Source organism: Triturus cristatus, chromosome 5_2 (assembly GCF_964204655.1).
Source record: "Triturus cristatus chromosome 5_2, aTriCri1.1, whole genome shotgun sequence".
NCBI lineage: Eukaryota > Metazoa > Chordata > Amphibia > Caudata > Salamandridae > Triturus > Triturus cristatus.
This window is the reverse complement of record NC_140588.1, coordinates 777,923,895-777,937,367: the sequence shown is the minus strand read 5'-3', so window position 1 is coordinate 777,937,367 and position 13,473 is coordinate 777,923,895. Positions and strand designations below refer to the sequence as shown.

The window sequence follows — 13,473 nt, the reverse complement described above, 5'->3', positions numbered from 1 at the left end:
ACTGCCAGAGTTCCCTCTGAATTATTGCCCTGAGGGACCTGGGCCCCTTGAGGGACCTGGGCCCCTTTAGCGAGGAGATGCACACTTATCCGAAAGACTGCCAGGTTCATGACTTTAGATTCTAAATATTGCCCGCGAGCGGAATGAATGTTCTGAAGAGTGTAAAATTACAAAGTGCTGGATCACGCCGGATCCTGCTGTGAGTGAAACTGTGCGCATAAGAGACTGGCTCCTCCCTCCGTCCATCTCTCCAGTCACTGTGCTCAGCGATCTGTCTGTGCCAGCGGCGTCCGCACACTCCCTCTCTTCCGCACCAGCGCTACTTTTTCTCTCCCCCTCCCGTCCCTTTTCCTCTCTTGCTCGTCCTGTTTTCGCCTCTCTGCACCCTTCCTCCCTCCCGCTGCCTCACTTTCTCCTCGTTCTCCTCTCCGACACACACTCCCAGGATGATGCTGAACTTGAAAGTCAGGTTTCTAGATGACACCCAGAAGATTTTTGCTCTCGATGTAAGTAGGAATAATTTATTTTATTTAAATGGACTTAACGATTTTCAGCCTCGATTAACCCAGCACAATTTATTTGTGCTTGTTACGTTTCTTCGGAACGTAGTTAGGTCATGCTTTGTCAAAATGAATAGTGCTTTCAGATTGCCTTATTTTATCATGTTCAGTTACATAGCGCTTCGTAGTGCTTCATATAGCCCTTCCTATTACTAGCGAGGCGCTGAAGCGCTTTCGGGGGAGGGGGGGGGCGGGGCGGGCGGGCGAATAGCGCTATCAGGTTGCCTTATTTTATCATGTTCAGTTACATAGCGCTTCGTAGTGCTTCATATAGCGCTTCCTATTACTAGCGAAGCGCTGTAGCGCTTTCGGGGGAGGGGGGCGGTGAATAGCGCTATCAGGTTGCCTTATTTTATCATGTTCAGTTACATAGCGCTTCATACAACTCTTCGCATCGAGGCACTGAAGCGCTTTCCATGGGCTGCTCCTCTTTTGAAATACACAATTGACTTTGCAAATGTGAGGTAATTACGTTGGGCGGCGGAAACGCATACTTAAGTGTTCCTTCATCACCGGTGCTCTAATGCACTGCAGCTAATTATGAAACAGATGCACTCATCCCAGCGAAGCCCTTCCTAGCGCGTCTTCCCAGCACAGAGCCATCACTTTTGTGTCTAAATGGGAAATATTCCAGAGCGCTGGGAGTCTAGAAGATTTCAGATGCTCGTTTTATTTGAGACCTACAGCAAGCAGGCCATCGCCTTACTCTGCAGTTGCTGCACTTTCTCGAATCAAATATTGATTTTCGAGATCTGCATTAATTCACTTTTATTAATCGAAATTTAGAAAGCTTGTAGTGCTGGATGCACATTACAGGGCGAGCAATGTGGGTGAGCAGAGCACTTTGCCTGCATAGGTCTTGGATCTGATCTTGCAGGGATCCTCTTGTAAAATAGAGTGTACAAGATAGAGAAATTAAAGTACAAGAAGATCCCTTTTCAGTAACCCTAAATGTACACGTCAATTTGTTTTGTGTAGCACTGAGTTTGCTTGCTTCTAAGCACCCTGCAATTTGCAAATGCAGACTATCTATCTATCTATCTATCTATCTATCTATCTATCTATCTATCTATCTATCTATCTATCTATCTATCTATCTATCTATCTATCTATCTATCTATCTATCTATCTATCTATCTATCTATCTATCTATCTATCTATCTGTCTGTCTGTCTGTCTGTCTGTCTGTCTGTCTGTCTGTCTGTCTGTCTGTCTGTCTGTCTGCCTGCCTGCCTGCCTGCCTGCCTGCCTGCCTGCCTGCCTGTCTGCCTGTCTATCTCACGGTTCCCCCAGGATCACACGATTTAGTCAAATGGGGGAGCCAGGAGTAGAAACCATGGCTTCTTATCCGCAAGCTAGAGTTTCGCCATTAAACAGCATCTTGTTCTTGAATAAGTACTGTGACTCATATATTGTCATTAAAACATATGTTGGGAGGGGGGCTGAGCCTTCTGATCTCACACCGCCATGCCTGATGCATACTTACACATAGATGGACACACTGTGCAGAGGGATGCAGATCACTCATGACAGTCAACCATACCTAGTGGCATATGTTCAAGGAAATGACGCATCGCTGAGGTGAGGCAAAATTTGCAGCACCATGCTCTGCCATTTCCAAAACGCAGGGATGCGCCGGTTTCACAATACCATGCACCTCTGTGTTTTCCCTACATTGATGCTGAAAATAGATGCCTAGGGCCCACGCAATTTTGAAAGGTAAAGGTGCCAACAAGTGGTTTTGTTTCTAATACACTATCTAATTAAATGGTTCAGCAGAAATTAATTGGTAGGTGTATTTCAAAATTAACACCAATCAAAGATATCAATCAACTGATTCAATCATTAAATATAAAGAGCAAACACACGGGAAATCTTTATTTGCGAAAAAACAAATATTTTTTTTTAACAGGAGTACAGGAAAACCATTGGTTGAGCAATAGATCATGAAAGAAGGGTCAAATCATATCCACATATCATGAGAGAAAACATCTATTCCAATACATTTAGACAGAGATATGTCTCTTTCTTGAGAAAATAATCAGCTGTATATAACAGATATTATGAAAATAGATGATGAAGTCGACGTTTCGGTCTTGGGTGGCATCAATCCGTCAGACCATCTTCAGGACAATTATTATTGCACATAAAAGACCCCTATGTGAACATAATACAATCAGTTACAATAATGTCAACATAATTGTGCTATTTACATTTAGTATAAAAATAATCTAGACAACCCGTGTGTAAGGAATGATCCTATTAGTTTTTCATTTTAGTCTTATAACCCTATATTGCAGACATTATCTACAGGGTACTTATCATATGTATTGTCAAAATGAACAGATATTTAAAGAATGAACCCACCATTTATTCTAACAGTGAGAAAAACATGCTTACTTCAGCAATCTCACACAATACTTTTTGTGCGATACTTTTTGTCGTAGTACGAGCGTTTCTTGCTGTTGCTGTAACCAAAACAAATACACAGCATGTAGCAATATTTATCCCATCTGATTCATTAATAATTATTTTAAAAAATGACCGGTGATTTACACGGAGCCTACCAGATTTACTTTCAATTTTCTGACAGCAGAAGCATATAGAGGGGAGAGTCCTTCCTCCTTTGTTTTTCAAAACTGTACAACAAAGCAGAAACGCAATAGCATTGATATGTGGTTTATGCGTGGAATATCTCAAGATAAAAAACGTCATTTGCATATATTCACAGTGTTAACGGTCAAAAAATGTAATCCGCGTATTACATATGTTATTATCGAAATGCACTTGGTGTAATATCACAGCAGTGCACATCACTACTGGTGCTGACTTTAAATCGTGTTAGCGTTTATACTTGATTGATACCATACTTAGGGCCCACGCTGACACCTTTGAGCCATAGTGCAAGGGTGCCTGCATTGCAGATAATGATTGTTTATGTGCAGGAAGGTCTCCCTTCCTGCAAATACACAATCAATATTGGCAATTTGTTACTTCTATGAAGTGGCAAATCACCATTATTTAATGAATCATTAATGGCATTTTGTTCTTTCTATGTGTACTGCAGAATGCAGCACACATAGAAAGACCAAAAAACGAGGAGAAATAAAAGTATTTCTCCTCGTTGTGGCAATCTAACGCCTGCTTTTGCAGCGGTGGTCTGTGCAAGTAAGTGTGGTGGGGTGGGGTGGGGCAGGAGGGGGAAAAGTCGACAGGCGATGCAATAGGGAAAATTAAATCCTGTTCCGTCGTCTCCCGACATACCCCCACCGCGCTTACATGCCTGGACTGCTGCTGTGCTTTTGCACGGCGTTAGTTTATGCCGCTGCCTCACATTTACACCTCAAGCAATAGGTGTTGCGGTGGAACACCCATAACAACACCCATTGTGCCCCTCTTTTACGCAGATACCTGCTTGAAAGGGTACCATATTTACAAAGCGGTGCTAAGCCACAAAAAGTGGCTTAACTTCGCTTTGTAAATATGGTGCAGGGCCTTTCGCCACCAGAGCGTAAAAAAAAGTGACGTTCTGGTGGCGAATTTCCCTTGTAAATATGCCCCTAGTCTCTTCACGCCACATTGACTCTAGTGTTCTTAAATCACGTTTCTAGCTAGCTAAGAGAACTCTGTGGACGGCTTTATTTTATAAGATCTTCACAAGAGCATGTTCTTTTCTCTATCCTCTCATGCTAGTCTTTCGTATTCACTCTAAGCCCAGCACCTCCACAGTCTGAGACCTTATCACATGACATGGCAGCACAGCCACCCACCAGTGGCATAACACACACCTGCAGCCGCTGAGGCGCAAGGGGGCCGCCATCTTACATGGAGAGCTTGCCACAGACTGCATCCATTCTTCCACACGAGACGGGCTTCGGTGCAGTTACCCGAAGAATTACACCGGCTAGGCAGAATATTTTATGCATTATACTTTGTTACAGCACCAACACGCTTAACCATTGTTGCGTTTTTTGTATATGTGCGTGGCATTGTGGCAATCACAACATGCGCTGCAAAGAGAGCTGTACTTCATCGACAAGATTTTTTCAGAATGAAACCTGTCCTCTGTAGTTTACCTAAAGTGAATGTTTTTATAGCGAATGGGTTCCACTGATGCCGCAGGGAGTTATGTTTCCCCTACACTGAGCTGCTCTCAAAATCCCCTTCCAGGCCTTTCTTCCATTTGAGCTTGAGAGGTTTAAATGCAGAAGGTGCACAGAGGGATGTGCTGAGTAGAAAAGAAAGAGATTGGCTCTAGGCTGAGTTCAGAGCAGATACCAAGGCTCACAAAGGAAACCGCCCATTAGCTCCCATTAAATCGAAGCATCTCCTTGTGAATGTGAGTGACACGCATGTGTGCAGCACCCAGGACTGGCCCTACCTCGAGCAGCGTGGATTGGCGCATTTAGGCACACTGGGCCCAATTTGCTTCATCTGCTTTATCTGTCAGAGACTCCCCCGTGAAATGCAAGCCTTTGTGCTGAGTTCCTGATGTAGTCACTTAATGCAGGGATTGATATAATGTACTCAGGCCTTCTTTTAACTGCTGTTAAGTGAAATATCTATGGTAAACCATCTGATTGCCTCTATTTTAAGTATAGCTTTGCATTGCAGCATTGCTCTGGTGCATCCCCCCTTCTTGCTGACCCCAGACCATCTAAGCCACCAATGAGTGGGTCAACCTTTGCAGTGCAGGGATGAGAGTGAAAGTGCAGTTTATTCCTGTTGTGCATTGGTCTCGAGTGTGAGGCCCAGGGTGTGTGCTTCAGCCATGGCACAGCGGCAGGCAGTGTGTGTGATGCTAATGGATGAGGGGCAAAGCATTATGGGGAAACGTTTGTAAACGGGTTACAAAAAGGATCCCCGTGATTCCCGAATGCTGTTGAGGGTCCTAGGTTTCTTTGAGGGTACAGTCCATAGTTTGCACCCCTGAACTGAGAAGCCACTCCCTGCTAAGCTGTCTAATCTGAGAGGCTCGTTTATGAGCGGTAGATCTGAGGTTTCTTCTTCGGGTGTATACTCAGGCTTAGGATTGTAGGAAGGTTGGTCCCAGCCAATGGACTCTCTGGTGCTCAATGCAGGGGACTTTGAAATATTCTCCCTGCCTCCGGCAACGAGGGTTGTGCTCCCTGGCCGGTGGCAATGTGGTGCCATGCCTGGGTTTAGTACCTGCTCACGGCTGCTTTCTGGAGTGTTTTCAGCTTGGCAATTGGCCTTCTGGTGAGTCTGGTTTCAGAAAAGAAGTTGTGCACGTGGGTCTGCACCACTTTACATAGATTTTCAGTCACTAACTAACAAATGCTAATTTACTAGCTGATTACCAGTCACTAGGTTTACCAGGCTAAAGTTGTGGAATTTAATTAAACTACTGCAAATCCGAAAAGCTTGTAGTTGGCAATGAAGCAAACAAAACAGCCAGACCTTTGCCCCCCTGATGTAGTCCACCTGTCTGCGAGGTCCAGGTCTTGGGGTGATGTTTGTTATCCCATGCAGTTCATCCTTTAAGTCAATCAAGTGATAAAACAGTGACTTTCCAGCTGAAACGAATCTGACAACTGATGCCCTTTGTCAGAAAGTGTGTTATTAGTTTGTGAAGGAGGACTTATCGACTTCATAGTTACAGAAGCCTGATAATTAATAAGCTCACGGGCAGTAAGATTCAAAGTGTATCTTTACATGGTCCCAGCTGCGTGGAGCGTAGGACCATTCTGGGCATGCTCTGAATGCAGACTTTGTATAAGGTTTTCATGGGCTATAGTACATGTTGCACAAAGACACGCTGCCAAGGAGGGCATTTTGTCTGGCAAAAGGATTGGGGATTTTCAAGCATTTACCCATTTATTAATCAATATTAAAAATGTAGCTATATAAGGGGGGCACTGACTCATGAAACCAGCCAATGAAGCATAGCAGCGGCTTGCCACGCACACTTGAGACTGTCATTTCTCAAGGCAGGAGGTTCCAGTGAGGGTGCGGCAAGCACAGCTAGAGACCAGCAGGCCTTGTTCACATCCTGCAGGCTCCTATTGCTTGCCACAAAATGGAACTGAAACAAAAATAGATTCCTGAGGTCCAGGTATGGGAGTGATGCTTAATTCTTTCATGCCGTTCATCCTTGAAGTCAACCATATGATCACAAAGGTAACTTACCAGCTGAAACTAATCTGACAACTGGTGCCGTTTGACAGACAGTGTGTGGTTAGTTTGGGACGGGTTCTTGTCAACTTGATCGACACAGTCCCCTTTATAGCACATTCTCTTTGGCTTACTGCAAGGACTCCAAGAACCCCTGAATCCAAGATGTTTAGCTCCTTCTTCCTTATGGAGGGTCCCTGGCTCTTCCCTTTCCACTTCCCTATTCCAATGAGGTGCCCATCCCCCCTCCATGGTCCTACAGGTTTTCCTACCTGCTGGGGATAGAGGCAGAAAGCCTAGGATAGCCTTGGGAATGAAAGGGATCCATTCCTGCCAGCCCCATTGGTGTTACCAAAGCTAAAGAGAACATGCTATGCCCTCATCCCAGACGGCTGATATATGTTTAGTGATCAAATGTTGACAACACCTCTGTCATCCTGGGCCCAGAGCCCAAGCTATTACCTTATGGGAGAAGGGCCCTTCATTCACAGCAAGGAATGTCAATCAGACCTTTGGAATAGGGCTTTGAGACAAACTCGTCCCGAGGCAGTGCTCTCCCAGCACAAAGTAAACGTTTAAAAGTTGTCAAAAACCTACTTTCACCATTGAAAAGGCGACTCTGCGATATATGCTTCTTGCAGCTGAGAGCCAGGGGAGACTAATCAATCTCCTGAGGAACTTTCCTGCTCAAGTAATAGCAGAGGACCGCGTCAGCACCCACTGGTGGCACTTGTCTGTTCTGTGTGACCTCCTGGACCAACTGGTACCTCTGTGTCAAAATCTGCCCTATCCACTTACCCTGCCCAGGGGGAACTCTTCTCATCATCTGTAGACTGATCATACATTTTGTTTTATAAGGGTGAGTAAACTGGAATTTCCCACCATTTCTTGATAGACGTGCCTGGTATAGAGTGTTATACATTAAATCATTGTACCATATGCTACCTATAACATTTTCAATGTGAGCCTTTCCCTAATTACATTTATTGAATATGGTACCCAGATTCCAATTATATTTCTGTTTTGAGGCAGTGCCACCTTTAAGAAGGTTTTGATTATTTATGCAGCCGGTACAACATGAACAGTATTGCACTGCTCTCTTCGCATTTGTCTACCCCAAAAAATGTGGCAAATACCCTATTTTGCTTTAAGATATGATTTTGTAGGTAGTAGGCAAGGCTAGATTAACCATGATAGGTTACATTAGCAAATGGATTAGAGGGGAGCAACATAAGAAAGGCAGATCATCAACAAGGCATTAAGGAAAGGCAGCAGATCACCAGGGCTAAATAAGTGCAGCTAAAAGGGCAAACACATTGTACATTTGGTTTAAGCCCAAACACTTCACTGATTGATTTTAATTTCAGAAATCACTTTAATTCTCAAAGAAGTCTCTTGGATTCTCATCAAAAGACAACAGGTGTTTATCGTTGCCCTGCTCAATGGCAATCCTTTTATCAACCACAAAATGATGAAAAAGGAGCATGTTCAAATTCAAACATAGATCCCTGGAGTGAATGCATTAGTTCAATGACCCAACAGACCTAACTAGAAAACAAGCGGGAACTTAGGAAATGCTCGGCAGTAGCACAGTCTCCTGGATTAGGGAAACTAGGCCTGTACATTGGAAATCAGGGACACAGTTGACATTGAAAGACGTTTACAAAACACCTGAGATGGTATTCCAAACATGAATCTAATTGGGAATGATATAGTAAAAACGGCACATGACAGACTTAACGACGGCTGAGAATCGAGTGTCCCTGTAAACGAGGTACTAAAAGTACACGTATTACAATATGAGGTAACTTATTATGGGTACAATTCAGTTTCTTTATGCACTCAATGGTAAGTCAAATGTTAGTACAAATAAGCTCCTCTACCCACAAACCTGATCTTTACTTAAAGTCAAATCTATCTTCTACTAGGAGTGTCCTACATCAGTGTTGATATTTGCACAATCTTCATGATACTCTGGTGAATCCAGGAAAAGGGATTCATGCAGGTGTCCGTGCAAAAACCACTGCTATCTGAAATCGGTTGATCTGCACATCGGCTCCACAGGGCCATTTCTAGTGGGGCAGTAAGCAAGGTACGTAGTCTCTCTTCATCACTAACACAACAATTGAGGATCCTGACTTGGAATATAGCCAGCAAGGGTTGTTATCTAGAGAGTGGAGGTTGGAATGATAATGTGTCACCATTAAATCATGTGTTCTGGCCAAGATTTACAAAGATTTTGAGTCAGGTTTGGGTCACTTTTTTAGACCCAGACGCAACAAAGATAAATCCATTTTGGTATTTCGTTTAAATGCCAATTTACATTGCTCTATTGAATAATTAAAAAGTAACAGGAGGCGGTGGATTTCACTCCCTCGCACTCTGCAGCACATATGAACAGAGGAAACATCCTCCAAGGATAGTTTTTGTGCAGGAAAGGACCTTCTCCTGCATAGAAATATCCTTGCCATAAGTCAAGCGCCTTGCACCTTTGCATAAGGGTGCCTGCGTTGGAGGTACGCAGCTCAAAGTGCGCCAGCGCAGAGCGAGAGAGCAGAACTATACAATTTATTTGAAAATATGGCATAGTTTTGTTCTCTTCATTCACACGTCGCAGCCACTTTTCTTGCTGTGCTGCATGAAATGTTGATTAATATGCCCCCTTGTTTTTAGGAAACGTGGGCTACGGATGAACATTCGCTAGGCAGATATACCGCCCCCATCTCCCCAGCGACCAGTGCCCCAGTCGGACAGTCCTCTGGTCCCTTCTACTTTGGATAACAGATGACCTGCAGGTTAACATATCTGCATTCGATTCCCCACATGATAATATTTAAGCTGGAGGAGAGGAAAAATACAAAATGAAGTATAATGCAGGCATTAATCCTATCGGAAAGTCCCAACTAAGAGGCAATAGCAGGAAGAGTGTTGGTAAGACAATTTCCTTGGCCACACTCTATATATTTGAAGATTTTTAAAACAGAATTTAAAAACGTATTATACCACATTTGTTTACATTCATGTACACTTTGTTCATATTCCCAGAGTTCAAGCCCCTGAAGAAGGGCCAATTGTGGCCCGAAATGCATTGGGCACTACAAAACCTTTTGGACTGATGACAACAACTTTTATCAACTTTGTTATACCTCTTTGAAATGATCAGAATTCCCTGAACTGTGTTATCTATTTAATATATCACATTTCAACATGTGAACACGATGTATAATCTTTAAGTTTGATGTTGGATAAATTTACTTTACATTCATTGAAAAAATTGCGTTGTTCAGATTTCTCATTCAGATTTTGGGAACCATACCCTTAGCAACAGTGCACAGAGGACGAGTCCCAGAGACTCTTGATATTGGGAGAACTACCCACCCACTTGGGGGTTCTCATCACTAAGGCGGAAAAATCTGGACAGACCATCAGCATTGGCGTGTTCTGTACCAGGGTGGTGTTCCGCCATAAAGTCCATACCCTGTAGGGAAATAGACCACCTCAACAACTTTACATTCTCACCCCTCATCTGCATCAACCAGCTGAGGGGCCTGTGGTCCATCTGAACCCGGAAGTGAGTCCCAAACAGGTATGGTCTCAGCTTCTTCAGTGCCCAGACCACAGCAAATTCCTCACACTCAATTGCACTCCCCCTCTGTTCCTGTGGTTCCCAAACTCTTGACTCCTGAGGACCCCCACTGAATCACTACTGGAGTCCGGGGACCCACAAGCAATTTTTACAATTTAAATTTCAAAAAATTAAAACAATAATTCGCAAAAAATACACAAACAAGTACATACCAAACAAATACTTGCATTACTAAAGCTTTTATTATTTTATCTTGGAAAATATGCAACAATTAAAACATTTACACACATTGATTGCATAATGTGCCATGAAGAAGCCATTTTAAAATCAATGCAATAATTTGGAGTGGACTACACTTGCAGCCACACTTTTCATGAAACCAACCCTGACGGCGGGAATAAACCATAATGTCACTGCTACTAGCACACAAGCTGATCACTCGTCACACACGAGAAGAATTATAGGAAGGCTGCTGCTAAATCATAGCTGCCAAGGTTTCAGATTGCGGTGTGTGATATTGTCATAAATACAGTGTAATTATGAGTGACATTTCAGTGACTATGAGTGACACTTGCTCACAAGCAAAATAAAGCAATGAAGATGAGGGAAACATAAATACCAGAAAATACACCAATTTGAGCAACAAGACAGGCTAAGTTAACTGCTTCAAAGCATAAGAAACATCATTTATCAGACCAGATTAATTCCCAACCTTTTTCTGCCGCGTTTTACTTTTCCAGCCAGAATAGCGTTTTAACCAAATGCATATTCCATTTTCGTGCTAGCAGCTAGTCATTTCACTTGTAACACTAAAACACTGAGCTGCCCTGCGCCTGCAGATTTACTGTGTTTGAAATATTCAGATCATGATAATATCACTCTTAACATTCTACAAAAGGAGTGCGCGCATATGCCAACATTAAAGTAAACAGATGAGAGCAGCAGCACAATAGCAGTCTGTACACATTGCACAGACACTGACTGAGGAGCAAGCAGACAAGTCATGAAGCGCAAATAGGTACAAGTTACCAGGCACACGCAAATGGTCACCAAACCCAGACTGAGTGATCAGAAGCTAGAAACAGAACCCTCTCAAACAGATCTAATGAGAGAGGGCAGAATCCGCCAGCAGCTTGACCTGCAGGAACGTCTGAGAGGCCTTTTTTCCAAATCTGTCCTGAATAAAACCTTATTTGCTACTATCCTCAATCTGAGACGAAATTTAAATCAAGCAAGAAAAATGGGGCACGATAAATAGCATCTGTTTTGAGTTTTTGGAGACTAACATGCAGACGGTGGTACTTTGGTACTATAAATAGCACACTTTTCCCCTGTAAGTTTACGGCAGGTTTGACCGTCCTAAATTTTAAGAAGGGTGCAATATTTAACATACCTGGTAATTACATACGCAGTGAATACCACCCAATCACTGCGCGAACAGGGCTTACCCAGAGGTGGGACAATTCCAACCAAATTGTAATGTATTTAGTAAGTACCAGAGGCGCAACTAGAGCCAAATTTCGTGGGGGGCAGGGGGCTAAGAAAACATTTCGGGGGGGGGGTGCTGAATGTTAAGCAAAAGGCAGAGTGGAGCTGCAGGGTCTATTAGAAGGGGTGAAACAACAGTAAGGCCTCATTAACGTGCAAATAGGCTTTTAAAGACCTGTGAAGTGCTCGGGTGCGGTCGCATCCCGGGCTGACACACACACGACATACGCAGAGTGGAGCTGATTTGGGGGGTGGCTGAATCTAGTTTAAGCAAAAGGCAGAGTGGAGCTGCAGGGGCCGGGTTTAGTGCTGGTGGCGCCCTGTGCGACAATGTTTGTTGACGCCCCCCCAATGACCACCTCCACCACGGATTCTCTCACTAGCACCCTTTAACAGTGACCAAGTCTCCATAACCACACTCTCTCAGATGCATTGAATTAATACCAGTGTAGGCCCGGGTGTCCGAGCACTTTGCATCACACACACATTACACAGAGACAATCAATCGTACGTGTGTAAATCAGTGTATAGGAAATATTACGTCATAAGCCAAAGGACTGAAAGTGTAGGAGTCACATGTCATCCATACTGGTAGGCAGTATAGTTTAAGAGTGCTTGGTGTGGAGAAGCCCAAACTCAGAGTCGAAAAAGAAACAGCATAGTTGGGAGTTTTCTTTAATAATAAGAATCCATTTCTAGCCAAATTAACCCTTTTTGCAACATTAATCAATGCTCTAATATTGTATACTTTGCAGTGTGTATGCAGTGCAGGATGAAAGTTAATAGCTCACTATTCTATATTAGGAATTTAAGTTATAAATTGCAAGTAACAAAAGGATGTCTCTTTTGAAAGCAGTAATATTTGATCTGTTTATCATACCCACTCTGTAATCTACTTGGCACACGTTCTTTGCAGCAGGCATATTAACCCTCTGCACTAACTACACAGAAGTCAAAACCTCAACGATACAAAATGCTGATCTCTCTCCAGGAAGATAATTAATCACACGAGTTATCTTGACATTTATGTGAGGCCTGGTAATTGCCGGCGGAAAGAAACGCGGCAGCAGGTGCTTCTAATCTAAGCATAATAAACTTTCAAACACGGACCCAGGAAGCCAGCGGCCGTTGCGGTGGCACCGGTCGCACCGCCCTAAACCCGGCCCTGGAGCTGCGGGGCTCTTAGAAGGGGTGAAACAACAGTAAGGCCTCATTAACGTTCAAATGGGCTTTTAAATACCTGTGAAGTGCTCGAGTGAAGTCTCATCCCGGGCTGAGGGCCGACACACACAACGTGAGTCCAATCGGTGTTGCGCGACTGGTACACCCGGCCTAAATACACACGGCGTCCCCTGGCCTTGCCAACAGCGGTAAATGTAACATTTTTTGAAAATTAATTATTAAGAAATAAACACTCACTCACGTGCTCTAGTAGTGGTCCGAGGTGCCGGAATGCAGGTATTTAGCGAGCCGAAAGCGGAGACAGGTCATTGGGCGGCAAAATGCTCCGGGGCTGGCTGCAGACGCGAGGGAAGACGCACTGCCGTGGGAGCGTGCGCGGCTATAAAATAATAAGCCAATCACCCTTCAGCTTCCCCGGCCTAAGCTGAAATGGTGATTGGCCCGATTTTTTTTGGTCCCGCCGCCCCTGCGCTGTTCACAGTGCTTGTATGCTTAAATGCTTAATATTTAAAAATAGTTGAC

The 13,473-nt window shown here is 43.8% G+C and overlaps 1 protein-coding gene across 1 annotated transcript in view; it reads left to right on the top strand.

Moving 5' to 3' along the window:
- The first annotated feature begins 387 nt into the window (after window positions 1-387).
- FRMD7 (FERM domain containing 7) overlaps window positions 388-13,473 on the top strand; it is a 669,715-nt gene continuing 656,629 nt past the window's right edge. The window contains exon 1 of the mRNA XM_085606672.1: window positions 388-506. Within this exon, the coding sequence (XP_085462798.1) occupies window positions 447-506 (60 nt within the window). The 5' untranslated portion in view covers window positions 388-446. The remainder of the gene's footprint in view (window positions 507-13,473) is intronic.